The sequence below is a fragment of the Myotis nattereri genome (genome assembly GCF_964212035.1).
Source record: "Myotis nattereri genome assembly, chromosome: 3".
NCBI lineage: Eukaryota > Metazoa > Chordata > Mammalia > Chiroptera > Vespertilionidae > Myotis > Myotis nattereri.
In genome coordinates, this window is record NC_138077.1 from 87416315 (window position 1) to 87437523 (window position 21209).

A 21209-nucleotide genomic window follows, 5' to 3' on the forward strand; every position below is an offset into this window, starting at 1 on the left:
CCTTATAACTTTCATGAATAGTAACTCAAAATGGACCACAGACCTAAACATAAAATGCAAAATTATAAAACTTCTAGAAATTAAGATAGGATAATACTTAGATGACTTGGGTATGGTGATACCATTTTGGACAAAACACCAATAACATGATTCGTGAAAGAAATAAAATTTCATTAAAATTAAAAACCTCTTCTCTGTAAAAGACAATATAAAAAAAAATTAAAAGACAAGACACAGACTGGGAGAAAACATTTATAAAAGCCATCTGATAAATGACTATTATCCACAATATACAAAGAACTCTTAAAACTCAACAATAAGAAAACAAGCAACTCGACTGAAAAAATGGGCCAAAAATCTTAATGGACAGACACCTCACCAAAGAAGATATACAGATGGCAAGAAAGATTATAAAAAGATGCTCCACATCATATGATATCAGGGAAATGCAAATTGAAACAACAATGAGATGCTACTGTACACCTATTAGCAGGGCCAAAATGTGGAACCCTGACCACAAATACTGGTGAAGATGAGCAACAGGAATTTTCATAAATTGCTGGTGGGAATAAGAAATGGTACAGCCATTTTGGAAGACAGTTTGGCTGTATCTTATAAAACTAAACATACTCTTATCATATGTTCCAGCAATAGTGCTCCTTGGTATTTTTACCCAAAGGAGTTGCAAACATGTCCACACAAAAAAACCTGCACACAGATCGTTTATAGCAGCTTTATTCATAACTGACAAAACTTGGAAACAACCAAGATGTCCTTCAGTATGTGAATAGATAAATAAACTGTGGTACATCAGACAAGGGAATATTATTTCGCACTAATGAGCTATCAAACTATGAAAAGACATGGAGGAACCGTAAATGTATAGTACTAACGTAAAAGCCATTCTGAGAAGACTACATGTATGATCCCAACTAGCTGATACTCTGAAAAGGCAAAACTATGAAGACAGTAAAAAGATCAGTGCTTTCCAAAGGTGGGGATCAGAGAGAGATGAGTTAGAGCTCAGAAGATTTTTAGGGCAGTGAAAATACTCTGTATGATACTACAATGATAGATATGTAATTATATGTTTGTTTAACCCATAGAATATATAACACCAAGAGTGAACTGTCAACTTTGGGTGATTATAATGAATCAGTGGAGATTCATCCTTGATAAAAAATGTACCATTCTGGTGAGTGATATTGATATATATGTGTGGGAGCAGGGGGTATATGGAAAATGTCTGTACCTCCCTTTCAGTTTTGCTGTTAAAACTGCTCTAAAAAACTGTCTTAAATTAAAAAACAAACAAGCTAACACTCCAAATTTAATTTAAAACATGATTGTTTCATTATAACACATACCTTAAACATTTACAATATCAATTACTAGTACCTGATCATTTTCTTTTTTAATCTTTAGGCATTATTGCTTCTTGCTTAACATTTTCACATAACTTTTTAAAAAAATATAAAGTCCAAACTGCTAACCAATTTTTCTGTTCCCCGTCTTACTTTAATTTCTATATTAGGAACACTTACCAGATACAATACATATCCCCATTCTGGAGCTGTGAAATAAGAAAAGATTCACAGAGTTGCAAGGCTAACATAGTCTTGCCTTCTTTTTCAGTGTTACAGATGATATCAATTCCACTCTTACAATCAGTTTTCAATAAATGCTATAAGAGGAAAAGAAAAATTAGTTCATGTCATTAAAAATATCTAAAAGCTAGTTGCAATAAGTGTTTAAACATTCAGAAGAAATTAGATGTTTAGTTTTCTTCTACAAAGACAATGATGAATTGTACAGAAAATTTTTCATAGCTTCATATTTTTACTATATAGCACCTATAGTTTACAGTTACTTTTAATCTCATTAATGTTTATAACTTATAGGTAGGTAGGATCCATATTAAGATTCTTTCATCTTGAAAAAAACAAAATAACAAACATGAAAATTTCAGTTTTTAAATATTTTATTTAAAAGGCAAAATCATAATGGTTCTCAGTTTTTATTTGACCTCTGTCACACCAGAAACTCAACATAAATAATGCTTATCGCTGTCCTGGCTAGGTGGCTGAGTTGGTTGACGTATACACCAAAAGATTGTGGGTTCAATTCCTGGTCAGGGCACATACCTAGGTTGTAGTTTCGATCCCTGGTTGGAAGGCAACTGACCCATATTTTTCACTCACATCAGTGTTTCTTTCTCTCCCCCTTCCTTTCTCTCTAAAAATCAATAAATATACCCCCGGGTGAGGATTAAAATGAATAAAATGAAGCTTATTAATGTTTTGTTAATATCAGATTTTTCAGTAGTCGGCGAACTGTGGCTCGTGAGCCACATGTGGCTCTTTGGCCCCTTGTGTGTGGCTCTTCCACAAAATACCGACTTCTGGGCATGGGCCATGAAGTTTCAATTGCACTGTACGTGCGCACCCACATGTGGTATTTTGTGGAAGAGCCACACTCAAGGGGCCAAAGAGCCGCATGTGGCTCGAGAGCCAGTTTGCCAACCACTGGTCTAATTTAACATGAGCTTAAAGAATGGTGTTAAAGAGAACACATCTAAATAATTTAATCTGAAAACCTTTGGTATTACTATAAAAAGGAATTTAACAAGATTCGGCTATATTTTTCCCTGTTTTTTATTATAAGGTTAAAATGATGATAGACAAACAAACAAAATCTTAAACAATACCTCCCGGAATAGCTGTTCTTCTACAGGTGACATAAATAGACATGTGAAGAGTGCTTGATGGAAATACAAGTCTTTGCTGATTTCTGGGTGATTTATACAAGATTTAATAAGAGCCATTGCTTCGGGTATGCGTTCACAAGCAATTAGGTATCTGGCACGTAGTTCAAAGAATAGTGGATTTTCCGAACTTAAGTATTTGTTCACTGTATTAAATAGAGAACAGACTCGTATTACTCTCAAGAAAGGATTCTCTCAAACTCTTGATTATTGCTTGAAACTTTATCACTAACGTGTGGCATTTAATTAGATTAACTAGTTATTTAATTAAATAGCATTTTCTTAGTAAGAGTTTATTTGTGAAAAAAGATATACAATTATATGATTGGAAAAACGGAAATAAAAGTGACAACAAAACAGTGCTCAAGAAATACCTGTTGATTTCTTCTCAGTCTAAAAAGTAAAAAACCTGAAATATTTATTTTTCAGTTCACTAATATGTTAAAATGTTTCAAATAACATGGGGTATGTAATTTCTAGTCTAAGATTATGTACTCTGATCTTAGTGCTCAATATTTTCATTACTGATTAATTATAGAGAAATAAATCTGAATTAATGAAAAAGTTAAATCATGAAAAAAATATATTTTATTACTTGTCAACAAAAGATTAAGCCAAAAGGAATGCTTATTAATATGTGCTCATGAATCACTAAGAATAATTACTAACAAATACTTGGTTTTACACAATTAAAAAGTATGCAAACACCTTTATCTACTAAGTTTATTTAGACCTAAAAACATCCTTATGGTAGATATCATAGTATTTGTTTTACAGATCACAAAACTGAGTCTCAGAGAGGTCAAATGACTTGCCCAAAGACAAAAGTTAAGTGGCAAAGCAGGAACTAGAACACATATATCCTATTGGACCCCAAGTATTTTAATTAGTTATGTGTTTAATCATTAGCTTCTAAAATACTTATGAGTGATGTTTTATTCGGGTGCCAACATCTGCCTTGCAGTTCTGTTTCCAACATATGATCAACAGACACTCATCTGTTCACTTAAAGCAAAGATAAACCTCATTAGTTTTTACCCTAATGATCACCAACCAGAGAAGAGTCATTCATATTAATGAGGCTCTAGAGCAGCTTTTCCCTGAGTGAGGTATGTCACTGTAAGTATTAAAGGACTATGTGTGAAGAACTATATATACATATATTAAGGCCATCAGACTTCAAAGCAACTCATGTTTGTTCTTGCTCCTACTCAGAGAAGCCTAAAAGCTCTCCTAAAAGCCCTAACTTTTCACTCCTTTGGAAGCTCTGTCTTGTCTATCTCCTACCCTGCTCTTGCCTCATTCCCTAGTCTCCTCATAGTTTCCTTCAGGTAGTCACCTTTGCCTTACCTGTATTTGACTACCTTTCCTCAGCCATCCAACTCTTCCTCCTCAGTTCCAGCTGCTTCCGTTCTTTTATTCCTTCTCCAGACCCTCATACCAAGTTCGTCTCATTTGCATCCCTTGGGTATATAACACTGTCACATATATATTTCAGCCCTTTCCTCCTATTTTGTCTTATCTCCCATCTCATCCCACTGCTTTGTGCTACTTCTTCTGGCCTTACTTTCATCTTCTCTCACATCTCTGCCATCGGCCTCCACACTTGTATCTGGTTGGCTTGTTCTTAAGCCCAAGAATCACAGCTCCTTCTCCACTCAACAATACCCACAACCCACCCCTACCCTCACCCCTTAACCTGGGACAAATGGACAGATCCTAACCCACAGAGCACAGTCTGTGGTATGAAGTGTCTTTCTCACCAGACCAAGGTCTGAATTGTTCCAGAGCTAGGAGTTCTTGTCTTTTCCTTTTGGCAATCTTAAAATTGTACTCCTTAGGCTCTCCATACATTCAAATGTTTTTCACAGTTTTGTGTTTATTCACTACTGCTCAGCTCTACATTCTAAGCTTTGGTGATCAGCTGTGGCTTAGGAATAATATGTGAGAAGCAGTTGACAGAGCCTCCTTCCTCAAAAGAAAATTCTGGCCCACAGGAACCACTGTACATCTAGGTTTAAGAGGAGGTGATGTCAAAGAAGTATGCAGGCGGTAAAGGGATGAGGGAAAATTCAACTTCTATTAATGGATGAAGTGTGGGAAATACTGCTCTACTGTATTCGGAATTGAAATTTAGTCACTCATTCACTTATACAGTCATCATGTGGTCATTCATTCAATCATCATATATTAAGCACCTATTCTCTACCAGGCACTGGGCTAGGTGTGGGATATACAGTAATAGTGATAAAAACTGGATGAGTTATAGCTCTCACAGCTGCTTCTGTATAAGGGAGATCTCAAGTTCTTAAGCAGGATGTTTTGTTTTAAAAGGGTTTGGCAACTTAAATAGATATTTAAACTATAACTGCAGTGACAAAAGCAAATGAACTCTCTGTAAGTAACATCTGGACAATAAATATGTTAATTCCCATGAGAATGGGAAATTACTAGAAATAAATGTATTCAAGTCTAGTGTCAAAAATCACTCTAAGGGCACATTAGTACAACAAACTAAACACATTTCATGTAAAAATACATAATTCTTACTCAATATTATAAAATAAAGAAAAATCACTAATACAGCTCTAGTGAGATAATGAAATTGTGTTTGCTTCTCACAAATGTTGGTTTTGATTTTGATTTTCCTGAAGTACCTATCTCTTGAGATGCTGGCTGGGCTTTAAGAACAGCTTGCAACACTGGATCTTCCCATGGGCCACCATCTCTAATGATTCGAGTCACCAGTTCCAGATTCACATTTCCATATCTGCGGAGGTGATTCTGGCATTCCTAGGAGAGAAAAATCATTTTTCGCTTTATGAATTTAAAGGGGTTAAAAATTAAACTTGATCATTATTGTGAATAAAATGACTGATGGCCAATGAGGCAGTTATTAAATTATAAAAGAGAAAGGGTTGTTAAGTAACCTATGTAGGGTGTCAAAACCCATTAGTACACAAGTTAACTTTAATGTCAAAGGTTACACAGTTTGTACATAACTGGACTTAGGAAATCCCATTATAATGGGGATGAAGTGTAACCTAAGGAAAAAACTTAAGGAATGAATTATTTCTAGGAAGAAAATCGCATTGCTAAAATGTAAGAAAAACTTAATGGATGCATCATTTCTAGGAAAACCACCAGGTTGCAAAAACCAAATGGAAACACAGGATGCATCATTTCTAGGAAAAGAACCAGGTTGCAAAAATGTATAACTTAAATGCTTACTTAAATTTACGTGAGGGCTCACAAGGTTTCTGTTAACAAGGGCAAGCAAAAGCCTGACAATAAGAAGGGTAGAAGGGTCCAATGCAGACTCTGGTTGACAAGTACACATAGGTGCCCTGCCCAATCCCAAATGTATTATCCTAGTTGTGGTACAAGGTTGAAAGATGAAAATTCTATTCTACTTTGTTGTGCAAGTACATTTGTAGTCTTGGGACGAAAAATGACAGGCTTAAGGAATGAATTGGACCTATAATGCTAGTATGAAGACTTTGCATTTGGTTTAAGATAAAAATGTATTGGTAAGTTGGGCATTAGTTGATAAATTGTTTATGCATATTCTGTTGTGTTTTTTTTAAAGATATTTGAAATGTTTTTAGAGAATCTATTATCTCAGATTTGTGATTATAATATGAATTACGTAACAAGTTAAGTTAGTAAGCAATGTTTAATATTTAGGAGAACTTGGTTTACTGAATTTATAAATTTGATTTATTAGATTTAGATTTACAATATTTAATTGTTTGATTATGCTTTTCGTTCTTTTTTTGATTATGCTTTTTGATTTATTTTACTTTGTCCATTGTTGTGTTTTAAAATGTTTCAGGGTATTTAATTTGGTAATTTAAAGAGATTAACTGAAGCCTCATGGAGTTAATAAGACACTGGGGAGTAGGGGAGGCCAGGGGAAGATAAAGGGGGGAAAAAAAGGAGACGTATGTAATACTCTTTGTAATACTTTAAGCAATAAAACAAAATTAAAAAAAATAATGAGGTAGATTGTATTTCTGGCTTGAGAAATGTCCACGGTGAGAAAAGCAAGTTGCAGAAATATGTGTTCCCAATTATCCCACTTTTGTAAAATAAAATCTACGTATCTGTAAAAAAATAAATAAAAATAAATTTATTTTTTAAATGCATAAATTGAGCTTAAGAAAAAACTAGATTTTAAAACTGGCAATGTTAAAAATTTTAATAAATTGTGCATCAATTAAAACAAACAATTGCCAGAATTTCTTTCCATGCTCAAAAAAAAAAAAAATCCCCAGACATTAAAAAATTAGTAACAGTTATAAAACAAAGCTTCAGGATAAAACAATATCCAGGGGTGGGCAATAGTAGCTTTACAGTTGTTGAGTATGTGAAACACAGATTTTATTGTTGTTTTATTAATTATTGTGTTACTTATTTGTATTACAACTGTAAATCTACTTTTGCCCACCCCTCTATGTATAGTCATAGATATTAATCCCCAGATAAATCACTAAGCTACATACTCAAAGTGACAATAAACTTTGCTTTTATTAAATTGTCATATTCTTTCATCATTTGAATGTTCCAAAGTGATATCTATATGTTACTTCATATTCCTTATTAAAATATATAAGAGGTTTTGTTTTATGAGAATGAGGCAATAGAAGAAATCAGATTTCAAGATAAAGAATCATTCAGTCAAAGAAGTCGAAGAAAATAAGTTCACCTAAAAGTCATTTAGGACATTCCCAAATTAAAATGAGCAAACAAGCAAGCAAACAAAATCCCTATAAACAATGGGCAAGTTACTTTTCCTTAACCTCTCTGTGCTACTTCAATGAACTCCTCTGCAAAAAGAATAGTAAAAACACCTCCTTCAAAGGATTGTTGTGAGGATTAAATAATAAACTGTATTGAAAAGTGCTTGGTATAGTACCTGGTATATGGCAAACACCTAATAAATGCTAGCTATTATTTCTTCTATATTTTTTTAACATTTTGAATAAATATTTTATTTTAGGACACCCAATTGCCTCAGCATGAAATTTATTTCTAGATTTCCATGTGACAGCATGTTAGAGCATTAAAAAAAAAAATACATGCTTTTTTTAACACATGGAAGATAGTAATGACCTGTGGCAGCAGCTTCATGGTTGAAAACAGTCATCAATTTCAAACATCAAGGTAAACAAAATCCTAAATTACACTAGACACAATATTGGTGCCTCTAAAATTCAAGCTGGCTTTTGGTCCAATCAAAGCACAAGAAATAAGGTGAGCTGTAGCTTAGCTGCTAAGCCCTTGGACAACCCATCTTTCTAGCTGTATTAGGGTAAGTGAGGCACCAATCATACAGCCATTAATATTTGAACTGCACTTAGGCCAAAGTCAAGATATGGGAAAGCAGGTCTACTGCTAATTTCCTAAACTTGGCTGAAAATAAGAAACACTTGGAGGTCTTGTTAAGTAACAGATTTCCAGGCCCCAGCTGAAACCTACTGAGTCGAAATTTCTAGGGGAAAGCCCTGATGATCTATCTGTAAACCTAACAACCTTTATCCCACAATCAATTTTGGCACACTTTTTTATTGCACCTCCTACAATTAGTGTCTACTTTCACAAATATTCATACTATAAGTTATATACTTAAATTCCATCAACTCTTCTATTAAAAATTAGCAAATTAGCTTATGTTCATTTCCCTAAGATAAAAATTATAAATACAAGTTTTTTTTGTGTGTGCACTTCTTGAATCAAGTACACTGTATTTTGGAGACCACTTCTATGAGAAATAGCTCAGGATAGGCAATAAATATTAAATAAACATTCTGTTCTATTCAAGACACAGGCCTGGCCCTAGCCTGTTTGGCTCAGTGGATAGAGCGTTGGCCCATGGACTGAAGGGCCCTGAGTTCGATTCCAGGCAAGGGCATGTACCTCGGTTGCAGGCTCCTGGCCATGGTGGGGGGAGGGGAGTGCATGCAGGAGGTAATCAGTTGATGTGTCTCTCTCACATCAGTGTTTCTCTGTCTCTCCTTCTTCATTCCACTCTCTCTCTCTTAAAAAAAAAAATCAATGGAAAAAATATCCTCAGGTAAGGATTAAAAAGACACAGGCCTGGTAGGCCTGGAAAGAGAGGGGTGGGGAACAAGTGGGGTGGAAAGGGTCAGTGGGGGGGGGGGGGGACATCTATAATACTTTCAACAATAAAGATAAATTTAAAAATATAAAATGAATCATTCTTGCATAATATCTAAATAAGTAAGACACAGGATGAAAAAAAACAAGTAAGTTTGTAAGTATGTTTGGGCTCCTGCTTCCTTAAATACTATGGTGGCTTTTTTAGATGGTATTCAGTTTACTAGTAAAAGCCTTCAAAGTGAAAAAGGAAGCACCAAAATCACTACAGAATTCACAACTTATCTTTCTTAAAATATACATACATATTGTGTTGTGTGTTTTAGAACGTTTACTTAATTAAAGATTTAGACCTGCATATTAACCTAATCCTTTACTAAGTCATCTATTGTCATTAATACCACTGCACTGTCCTAAATACAGAGGTGGGCAAAAGTAGATTAACAGTTGTTCATGTAGAAAAAGACAATAAATAAGACAAGAATAAACTATTTCATGAACTCACAACTGTAGACCCACTTTTGTCCACCCCATATAATTCCCTCAAAAACTTTTATTCAACCTTATGTCATAGCAAAGTTAGAGAGAAAACACAACTCCTTCCCTCCCTCTTCTTTTGGAATCTATGTGGCGTGGGCTTAATGTTTCATTTTAGAAGATTTTTCTTCCATGAACTCGTTCCCACTTTGCTGAACTCTAGTTGGCCACGAGAACATGTCTGTGAAGCTGCAGATCAGTGTGCTGGCTATTCTGCATACTTGATCTGAACCCTTCACCAACTTATCAAGGGATGAAAGTCTTAACGCCCCAACTTCATGACCTCTGGACTTACCTACCTACTCATTCATCTATTACACATCATGAAATACTTCTTAGTCTAATCTGGTGTATTCCATGTCTCTCAAACTCATCTTGTACTTTCTTGCCTATGCTTTTTCTCATAGCACGCTCTTTCTCCTACAACTTTGTATGAACCTATCTAAATCCTTTCCTAACTATCTTTCCACAATCCTACATGGGTAAGATACCACAAGTCTGGAAATTCCTAGTTTTAGGTATTACTTGTATTTATATTTGTGTTTGGAATCAAATATAAAACTCAACTTCTTCTGTTGATCCTAATGTCCTGGTCTGCGTCCTCCTTGCCACTTCTACAGGCTTATCCTCTTTTCTGGGCTTTTATCTGCATTCACTCAGATAACCACATTAAAGTTTCTCCCTCTCCCCAATAAGGCAGTTTTGAGAAGGTTTTAAAGAATGCTGGGTTGAGTGTAGGTCCTTGTTCTACTTCGGAAAACCTCAACTACATTGGAGCTTAATTTTCTGTTATGTAAAGTAAGGAATTATTGTATTAAACAATTTCTAAGATGATTCCCAGTCTTGAAATTATAAAAATTCCATAAATACCTAGCAATTAGACATATTTGATTTTTTAAAATAACTAGAATCATGTACTTACTGAACTATTTAACATATCCCTTATAAGAGTTGGAAAAAAAAAGATTAAATTATGTAATTGGTTACCTATTTAATAAACATAATTACATATTTTTTAAAATTTAGGTAGAAAATGTGAATGGTACTTAAATTTACAATCAGAGTTTTATCTAAGGAGAAAGACAATCATAAATATTGTAAAACCATCAACTGAGAGCATAGTCAAATTTCAAAATTAATTTGTAGTTGCTATTCTAATGAAAGCACATGCACCCATTAACATTTTAAAATAAGTAATGAAATCATATGGCCAACAGAGAAGTTCTATTGTTATAGTTCTAACTTGTAAGACAAACCTGAAGCAGAATTAAGATGTATGCAAGATTTCAGCAAAGATTCCTACACAGAGAAATAAATACACAATCTGATTCAGCAGAAAGAGCGGCAGAGTCAGTCAAGAGGACAAGTGACTACTGGCTATGCTACAAACTGGGCAAGTTACTTAATCTCCAATAAATGTTGATAAATAGATAAACAAATGAATCTCTCTGGTCCTTGGTTTCATCATTATTTAAAAATTAGATTGGAATTACTGCCCTCTATAGTTCTTTAAAGATAAATTTTCTATGACCCAATATTTTATCTGTTGAAATATAAACTATTCCAAGCACAACCATGCTAAAATTCTAGTTGTTATGTATTAGGACACTCTACAAAACCAGCTTTCAGTGATTAGTGAATGCTTCACTGATCCATATGTGCTTTTGGAGATAGTTTCAAACTGTTAATCCTATCATTGATTTTTTTTGGCAATTACATGCCTACTCCTGATAATACAAGACTCTGCAAGATGTTCAGAATGTAAGATCTTTATGATTGGTATGAACAACTATTAATGCACACTGTGTAGTACTCTCTTTTAGAAGACTGTTGATCCGTGTACATTGACCTTTCCAGAAAGATATAACTTATTGATACTGACAGTCCTATCTTTTGGAGGCTTGCACTTGGTTCCTTAAGCTTAAATGTCTCAAGTTTGTTTCTTTGTTTGTGTATTTATTTTAAATATTTATTGTTGTGTCTACTTTTTGCCCCCTTTGAACCTCCACCCCCATTGCAGCCTACCCCGCCCCCCCCAGGCCTTTACCACCCTTGTGTCTGTGTCCATGGGTTATGCATATATGCATACAGGTCTTTGGTTGATTACCTCCCACCCACCTACCCTCCCCTCCCTTCCCTCCAAGATTCTGCATTCTGTTCCATCTTTCCATGTCTCTGAATCTATTTTGTTCATCAGTTTCCACATATGAGTGAGATCATGGGATACTTGTTTTTCTCTGACTTATTTCACGTAGCATGATACACTCCAGGTCCCTCCATGTTGTCTCAAAGGGTAAGAGATTCTTTGTTTTTACTGCTACAGAGTACTCCATTCTGTTGATCCTAATGTCATGTCAGACATTACATGACATTTATGGTGTAAATGTACCATAACTTTTTTATCCACTTGTCTACTGATGGGCACTTGGGTTGTTTCCAGATCTTAGCTATTGTAAATTGTGCTGCTATGAATATAGGGATTGAAGTTTCACATTTCTTAGTATATATTCCTAGAAGTGGGATCACTGGGTCAAATGGAAGTTCCATTTTAAATTTTTTGAGGTAACTCCATATTGTTTTCCATAATGACTGCACTAGTCTGCATTCCCAGCATTGGACTAGGGTTCCCTTTCTCCACATCCTCGCCAGCACGTGTCATTTGTTGATTTGTTGATGGTAGCCATTCCAACAAGTGTGAGGTAATACCTCATTGTTGTTTTAATTTGCATCTGTCTGATGATCAATGACTTTAAGCATTTTTTCATGTCTCTTAGCCATCTGTATGTCCACTTTGGAGAAGTGTCTATTTGGGTCCTTTGCCCATTTTTTAATTAGATTGTTTGCCTTCCTTTTGTTAAGTTATATGAGCTCCTTATATATGTTTTAGATATTGACCCTTTACCAAATGTATCATTGCCAAATATGTTTTTCCATACACTGGGCTCCCTTTTTGTTTTGTTGGTTTCTTTTGCTGTGCAGATCTTTTTATTTTGATGTAGTTTTATTTTATTTATTTTCTCCTTAGTTTCCTTTACCCTAGAACCATGGTTGGCAAACCGTGGCTCACGAGCCACATGCGGCTCTTTGGCCCCTTGAGTGTGGCTCTTCCACAAAATACCATGTGCAGGCGCGCACGTAGTGTGACTGAAACTTCGTGGCCCATGCGCAGACATCGGTATTTTGTGGAAGAGCCGGTATTTTGTGGAAGAGCCGGTATTTTGTGGCAGAGCCACACTCGAGGGGCCAAAGAGCCGCATGTGGCTCGCGAGCCGCAGTTTGCTGAGCCACAGTTTGCCGACCACTGCCCTAGAAGATATATCCATAAACATATTGCTACAACAGATGTCTGAGATTTTGCTGCCTATGTTCTTTTTTTCTAAGACTTTTATGGTTTCAAGACTTACATTTAAGTCTTTTATCCATTTTGAGTTTATTCTTGTGTATGGTGCAAGTTGGTGGTCTAGTTTCATTTTTTTGCATGTATCTGTCCAATTTTTCCAACACCATTTATTGAAGAAACTGTCTTCACTCCATTATATGCTCTTGCCTCCTTTGTCAAATATTAATAGAGCATAATGGCTTGGTTTGATTTCTAGGTTCTCTGTTCTGTCCCATTGGTCTATATGTCTGTTCTTGTGCCACTACCAGGCAGTTTTGAGAACTGTGGCTTTGTAATATAACCTGATGTCTGGTATTGTGATCCTCCAACTTTGTTCTTTCTCAGGATTGCTGCAGCTACCAGGTGTACCAGTTAATAACGTGAATTTTTTTCAATAGATGGAGTTACACATATCCTATATAATAAAGAGGTAATATGTAAATTGACTGTCACACCCTCTCACAAGATGGCTGTGCCCATGTTGTCACATGATGGTCGCCACAAGATGGCCGGCATGGGAGGGCAATTGTGGGTCGATCAGGCCAGCAGGGGACGGCAGTTGGGGGGCGAACAGGCCTGCAGAGGAGGACAGTTAGGGGCGACTGGGCCTGTAGGGGAGTGCAGTTGGGAGCGACCAGGCCAGCAGGAAATGACAGGTAGGGGAGACCAGGCCAGCAGGGGACTGCAGTTGGGGGGACCAGGCCTGCAGGGGAGGGCAGTTGCGGGGGACCAGGCCTGCAGGGGAGGGCAGTTGGGGGCGACTGGGCCGGCAGGGGAGCAGTTAGGCGTCGATCAGACTGGCAGGGGAGTGGTTAGGGGGAGATCAGGCTGGCAGGCAGAAGTGGTTAGGGGCAATAAGGCAGGCAGTCAGTTGGGGGCCAGAAGTCCTGGATTGTCAGAGGGATGTCCAACTGCCGGTTTAGGCCCGATCCCACTAAACTGACAGTCGGACATCCCCCGAGGGGTCCCAGATTGGAGAGGGTGCAGGCTGGGCTGAGGGACACCTCCCCCAGTGCACAAATTTCGTGCACCGGGCCTCTAGTGTTGATATATGTGTGATTTGATATGTATGCTATTTTGTTGTATTGACAGCAAGCTTCAAAACTTCATATGTCAAATTTGCTGAAGGTGTTAACATCATAGATATTTTTACACTTAAAAGTGTCGAATTTTGTGCCAGAAAAGAGCATTTGTGGGAAGTTTTAATTCATTATTTTGAAGAAAAAGTTATTGTATACTTGGGGAAGCTTATGGTGAACATGGTCCATCTCAAGATACTTGTGAACGCTGGTTTAAACACTTTATTTTTTTATATATATTTTATTGATTTTTTACCGAGAGGAAGGGAGAGGGATAGAGAGTTAGAAACATCGATGAGACAGAAACATCGATCAGCTGCCTCCTGCACACTCCCCACTGGGGATGTGGCGCAACCAAGGTACATAACCTTGACCGGAATCGAACCTGGGACCCTTGAGCCTGCAGGCCGACACTCTATCCGCTGAGCCAAACCGGTCAGGGCTGGTTTAAACATTTTAAATGTGATGATTTCGATGTGAAAGACGAAAAACGTCCAGGTCAACTGAAAAAGTTTGAAGACCAATAACTACAAGCATTATTGGATGAAGATGTGTGTCAAACTCAAAAACAACTTGCAGAAGATTAAACGTTGCTCAGCAAACAATTTCTGATTGTTTACAAGCAATGGGAAAGATTTTAAAGGAAGGAAAATGGGTGCTACATCAACTGAACGAAAGACATACGGAAAACTGAAAAGTCATCTGTAAAATTTTGCTTCAGTGGCATGAAAGAAAGTCTCTTTTGCATCGAATTGTGACTGGTGATGAAAAGTGAATTATTTTGAGAATCCCAAATGCACAAAATCATGGGTTGATCCAGGTCAACCATCAACATCGACTGCAAGGCCAAATGCTTCAGAAAGAAGACAATGCTCTGAGTTTGGTGGGATCAGGAAAGTGTGGTGTATTATAAGCTTCTAAAACCAGGTGAAACCATTAATACCGGTCGTTACCAACAACAAATAATCTATTTGAACCACGCTTTGATTGTAAAACGACCAGAATGGGCCAGAAGACACGACAAAGTAATTTTGCTTCCTGATAACCCAGTATCATACACTTCAAAACCAGTTAAATACATGTTAAAAGATCTTGCCTGAGAAGTATTCACCCGCCGTATTCACCAGACCTTGCTCCTTCAGGTTACCACTTGTTCCGATCAATGGCACACGCACTTTCTAAGCAGCACTTCAAAACGTACAAAGTGGAAAACTGGGTCTCTAAATAGTTTGCCTCAAAACAAGAAATGTTCTATTGGACGGTATCCACAAATTACCTGAAAGATGGGGGAAATGTGTAGCTAGTGATGGACATTACTTTGAATAAAGCACTTTTGATGTATCTCTTGAAATTATCGTGTTTTCTTTAATTACAAAATCCACAGTATTAACTGGTACACCTGGTATTGGGGTCTTTTTGGGTTCCATATAAATTTTTGGAGAGTTTGTTCTAGGTCTGAGAAATGTACTGTTGATATTACCAATCCATGAACACAGTGTATTCTTCCACTTGTTTATATCTTCCTCTATCTCTTTTTCAACATCCTTTAGTTTTCAAAGTACAAGGCTTTTGACTCCTTGTTTAAGTTTATTCCTAAGTATCTTAATTTTGTTGTTGCAGTGGAAAATAGGATTGTTTGTTTAGTTTCTCTTTCTGAGAGTTCATTATTGGTGTGTAAAAAAAAGCCATCGACTAGAGCATTTAATCCATTTACATATAAGTTTATTATTGATTAGAGGCCCACTGCACAAAATTTGTGCACGGGGGGGCGGGGTGCCTCAGCCCAGCCTGCACCCTCTCCAAATCAGGACCCCTTGAGGGATGTTTGACTGCCAGGGATTGGGCCTAAAGCCTCTCGCAATCCGGGACCACTGGCTCCTAACTGCTCACCTGCCTGTCGGCCTGATTGCCCCTAACTGCCTTCCCCTGCTGGCCTGGTCGCCCCTAACTGCCGCTGCCTCAGCCCCCGCCGCCGTGGCTTTGTGCAGAAGGACATACAGATGGATGTCCAGAAGACGTCTGGTCTAATTAGCATATTACCCTTGTATTAGTGTAGATTATATCACATAAGCTTAAGGTAGAATTGCATTAGTAGAAATGAAGAGACTTTTATTAAAAAATGTATATTGGTTTGATATGATTCAAATCCACTTGTTTATGACAAAAATCAAATCTTTAAGAATAGGATTGCTTGCCTTAGCTGGTTTGCCTCAGTGGCTAGAGCATCAGCCTGAGGACTGAAGGGTCCCAGGTTCAATTCTGGTCAAGGCCACATGCCTGGGTTGCGGGCTAAATACCCAGTAGGGCACGTGCAGGAGGCAGCCGATCAATGATTCTCTCTCATCATTGATGTCTCTATCTCTCTCCTCCCTTCCTCTCTGAAATCAATAAAAGTCTATTTAAAAAATAGAAGAATAAGATTGCTTTGCTATCAAAGCCAAGTAAGGTGTGTTATTCGTTGTCTCTAATGAAGTCTGAGCAGCTCAGTTGCTAAGCGACTTCTGGGCTCTTATCAAATAAAATCTGTGGAGAAGCCCACCATGCATTTAGGCTATAAAGACTGAAAGTTCAGGAGGGCAGAGTGCTTCAGGGGTAGGAGACAGTGAGGGTCAGTGGCTGGGAGGCAGGGAAGACGTGGGAATGCCCAGCGCCTGGAAGTACCAGAGGGTCTGGGATATGTAAATCTGCTGGGGACAGGGTCAGGCCCTGTGCTCCAAGAGTTCAGGTCCAGAGGGAGGGCAGGTGTGTGGTTCCAGGGAATCCCCTTCCTGCAAGGCTCCTCCTCCTCCTCCTCCCCTTAACTCCTTAACCTGTCCATTTGGATAAAGGGGATGGGAAGCAGGTACGCAATGCCTGGGCAGGATGTCCCTCAGTCCTGGATCTCTCCCGGGTGGCGGAGGGGTGTCTGTATTGGTTTGATTCTTCTTACACATTGAAGGGGGTGGCAGGGGAGTGTCTGTCAGACATGGTTTCCTTCTGCTTGTTCACCAGAGCTGCCCCACGTGATGACTTTTCCCTTCCATTCCGGCTGCCCTGAGCTAACGCACATGAGATCGCCAGGGAGAAACTGGGGCCTCCATTGTATTGCGTGGAGACTGCACTCCACAGGAACCTGCCTGATCCAAGGAGGGTTGGGGTCATTCACTGCCGGAAAGGCTCGATTTAAACCAAGCCGCTGCTTGCCACCACTTAGATAGGCTGTTTGCAGAGGGTTTATCATCCCTTCTGCCTGTTTCCTTGGAAACCACAAACTCAAGATAGCAGAGCCGGGGCAACATGCGTCTCAGCACCACCTTTCCTCAGTCAGCTGGTGAATTTACTTGAAGGATATAGAATAATTTTTAAACAATATTAAAGTGTGTACAATTAGGTTAAAGCATTAAGCAATTGTTTCTTATTAATTTGTACGATTGAGGGTTCTGAGTGTTTGAGGATGTCAGCTCTCACAGAGCACTGTGATTTTAACTATTGAATTTTTTTTTAATTAAATCTTTATTGTTCAGATTATTACATTTGTTCCTCTTTTTTCCCCCCATAACTCCGCTCCTCCCAGTTCCCACCCCACCCTCAGCCCTCACTCCCCACCCACAGTACTCATCCATAGGTGCACGATTTTTGTCCAGTCTCTTCCCACATCCCCCACACCCTTTTCCCCCCCAAGAATAGTCAGTCCATTCCCTTTCTATGTCCCTGATTCTATTATAATCACCAGTTCATTCTGTCCATCAGATTATTTATTCACTTGATTTATAGATTCACTTGTTGATAGATGCATATTTGTTGTTCATAATTTGTATCTTTACCTTTTTCTTCTTCTTCCTCTTCTTAAAGGATACCTTTCAGCATTTCATATAATCCTGGTTTGGTGGTGATGAACTCCTTTAGTTTTTCCTTATCTGTGAAGCTCTTTATCTGACCTTCAATTCTGAATGATAGCTTTGCTGGATAAAGTAATCTTGGTGTAGGTTCTTGGCATTCATCACTTTGAATATTTCTTGCCACTCCCTTCTGGCGTGCAAAGTTTCTGTTGAGAAATCAGCTGACAGTCGTATGGGTATTCCCTTGTAGGTAACTGAGTTTCTTTCTCTTGCTGCTTTTAAGATTCTCTCTTTGTCTTTTGCTCTTGGCATTTTAATTATGATGTGTCTTGGTGTGGTCCTCTTTGGATTCCTTTTGTTTGGGGTTCTCTGCGCTTCTGGACTTGTAAGTCTATTTCTTTCACCAGGTGGGGGAAGTTTTCTGTCATGATTTCTTCAAATAGGTTTTCAATATCTTGCTCTCTCTTCTTCTGGCACCCCTATAATTCGGATGTTGTTATGCTTGAAGTTGTCCCAGAGGCTCCTTACACTATCTTCGTATTTTTGGATTCTTTTTTCATTTTGCTTTTCCGGTTGGGTGTTTTTTGCTTCTTCGCATTTCAAATCTTTGACTTGATTCTTGCGCTCCTCTGGTCTGCTGTTGGGAGTCTGTATAATATTCTTTATTTCAGTCAGTGTATGCTTAATTTCTAGTTGGTTCTTTATCACAACATCGAGGGTCTCATTAGATTTCTTGAGGATCTCACTATATTTATCGGCGGTCTCACCAGTCTTTTCGAGGGCCTTACTAGGTAATCGGGGGCTTCTAGACAGTACTTGAGAGACCTTAAAAGTGTTGTTTTGAACTCTATAGCCTCCATTTCTGTCAGTTGCGTCCTGTTTCTTTGTCTCCACATATTTTATGCTTTCTTGGTGCACCCCCTTGTGGTCTTTGTGTGCAGTCTTTTTGTAGTTAAGCCTCGATTGTTGTAGGTAATTTTAGGGGGGTTTTGACCTCCAGGTCAACTGGCTGTGAGAATCAGCTGTGTCTGCAGTGGGAGAACTTCTGTCCTCTAGGGAGGTGCTAATCTATCCTTTGCCTAAAGCTATCCCGCAAATGCCTCTGTGCAAGGCTTGGGCAGGGCGGGTCCCAGGGGATCAACAGGGCGGGCGGAGCGAACAGTTATCGCTGCTCTCAGTCCCATCCCCAGAGGCTCTGCCTCTCAGAGTCCCAGCAACTGCTGCAAGTACCTCGGAGAGAAAGCTGCCCTCGAGTTCTGACCGATGCCAGACAGTCCCGCTTCTCCCGTTTGAGTCTGGGTCCCCAGAGAATCGCCCGGAACTGGAACTCAGAGCCTGAGACTCCCTCTGGATTGAAAAAGACAACCGCGCCCTCAGACGCCAGCCCGCTCCGCACACACCTCCACACCTTTGTATTTTCCGCACTGCGCCTCCTCTGAGTCTCAGTATGCTTTTCTCTTTCCTTCTAGTTGTAGAATTTCCACTCAGCCAGCCTTTCTGTGGTTCTGGATGATGTCCGTTCCGTCTTTTAGTTGTATTTTTGAAGTGGATGTGCGAGGCAGCAATCTCCGGTGTTTACCTATGCCACCATCTTGTTTTCTTCCCTTAACTATTGAATTTAACCAATTTTTCCAGTGACTCAGCTGGGCGACCTCCGCTGGGGCGGCTCCCGCTGGGGGCCACTCCACCTCAGCACAGGACAGGGACGTCGAGGGCCTGTTCACGACCCCTGGCCAGGCGGTCTCCGGGCTAGGTGGTGCCACGGACCCCCGCGCGCCCCCACCAGTGGCCACTTCCACCAGGGGCCACTCCCAGGCCACACCTGACCGGTTGTGACTATTACATGCACCTCAGGTCTGTGCTGGTCATGACTGCTAAGGCATCTGGGCTAATTAGCATATCCCTCCATTATTATATAGGATAGGTACTTATTCATTGCCATTTTAATTCTATATGCCTAAGTTTTTCTCTCCTTTTCTTATTACAGGAGTCCATTTACTTTTTCTTATATTACTAGCTTGGTGGTAATGAACTCTTTTAGACTATTTTTGTTTGGGAGACTCTTTGTTTCACCATCTATTTTGAATGATAGCTTTGCTGGATATAGTAATCTTGGATTCAGATCCTTGCTTTTCATGACCTTAAGTACTTTATGCCATTCCCTTCTGGCCTGTAGAATCTCTGATAATAAATCAGAAGACAGCCTTGGGAGCACCTTTGTAGGTAACACTTTGCTTTTCTCTTGCTACCTTTAAGATTCTCTCTGTCTTCAATTTTTGGCACTTTAATTATGTGTCTGTGCATGGTTCTGTTTAAGTTCTTTTTGTTTGGGACTCTCTGTGCCTCCTAAGCTTGTGTGACTTTTTCCTTCACCAGATTACGGAAGTTTGTCATTATTTCTTCATACATGTTCTCTATCCCTTGATCACTTTCTTCCTCTTTTGGCACAATTATGCGAATATTATTGTTTCATGTTGTCCCACAGCTCCCTTAAGCTGTCCTCTTGTTTTTTAATTGTTTTTTCTTTTTTGTTCACTGGTTGATTTTTTCTACCATCTTCCAATATGCTGATCTGATCCTCAGCTTCCCCTAATCTGCTATGTATTCCTTCCAATATATTCTTTATTTGTGCTGTGTCATTCTTTATGACCGTTTTCATAGTCACTACATGTTTTCTCATGCTGTCAGCATCATTGCCATCATTATTTTGAAGTCTATATCAGATAAATTTCTTATTTCCATTTCATTTATCTCTTCTTCTGGAGAATTCTCTTTCATTTGGGCATTGGTTTTTTGTCTCCAGAAATTAAGCTGCTGTCTGTGGGAAACTGGCCAGCCCTTTCGTGCCTCCACCCTTCCTACCAGTCTCTATATGGTCTTCACTTTCCGTCTTTGGTTATCAGGGTTTTCTCCAGCTAGTCTTCAGTTGATTTTTTTAGTTGAATAATTCATTTTGACCCTGGGAACCTGTGTGTGTAGCATCCACTTATTCCACCGCCATTTTTAATCTTCCCTCAAGTAAAACTACAAAGTGTTGGAGACATAATGATGAGTCAGTCTCTACCCACCAGGTCTAACAGTGCTATTGGAAAGACTATCAAACCACAGATTGAATATAGTGTGATTAGTGTTTTGATTAACAGTGGAAAAATTCAAGGGAGAGAAGTAATATGCAGGCAAAATGTTGTTGAGCAGACATAATACAGAACTTCTATTAGAAAAGACCATGTGGGAACACAATTTTGAAACTGATACTCACAAAATGTCTTACTACTATGGTTGTATTCTTTAAAAGCCACAACTGCAAAGGTATTTTTGAATACCACGATTAGGACTTCACCAAATTAAGTCTTTGGGCAACTTATTCCAAGAAATCTAAGAACATGGTCCTCAAAAGGTTTTAGTAGAAAGTCAATAATTCTAAACTTCATATTGGCTAAAAAAAAAAAAAAAAATCTAAGAGATGTGCTGATTTATAATGCCAGGAAATACACACTCTAACTTTAAAAGGT

General features: G+C 38.5%; 1 protein-coding gene across 2 annotated transcripts in view; it reads right to left on the reverse strand.

The window, feature by feature from the left end:
* Nucleotides 1-21209, reverse strand: part of ZNF654 (zinc finger protein 654) — a 128933-nt gene that overhangs the window by 27827 nt on the left and 79897 nt on the right. For both annotated transcript variants that reach the window (XM_081087080.1, XM_081087079.1), the window contains exons 4-6: nt 5422-5557; nt 2708-2910; nt 1545-1684 (exon numbers count right to left, since the gene is read on the reverse strand). In XM_081087080.1, the coding sequence (XP_080943206.1) occupies nt 1545-1684; nt 2708-2910; nt 5422-5557 (479 nt within the window). The remainder of the gene's footprint in view (nt 1-1544; nt 1685-2707; nt 2911-5421; nt 5558-21209) is intronic.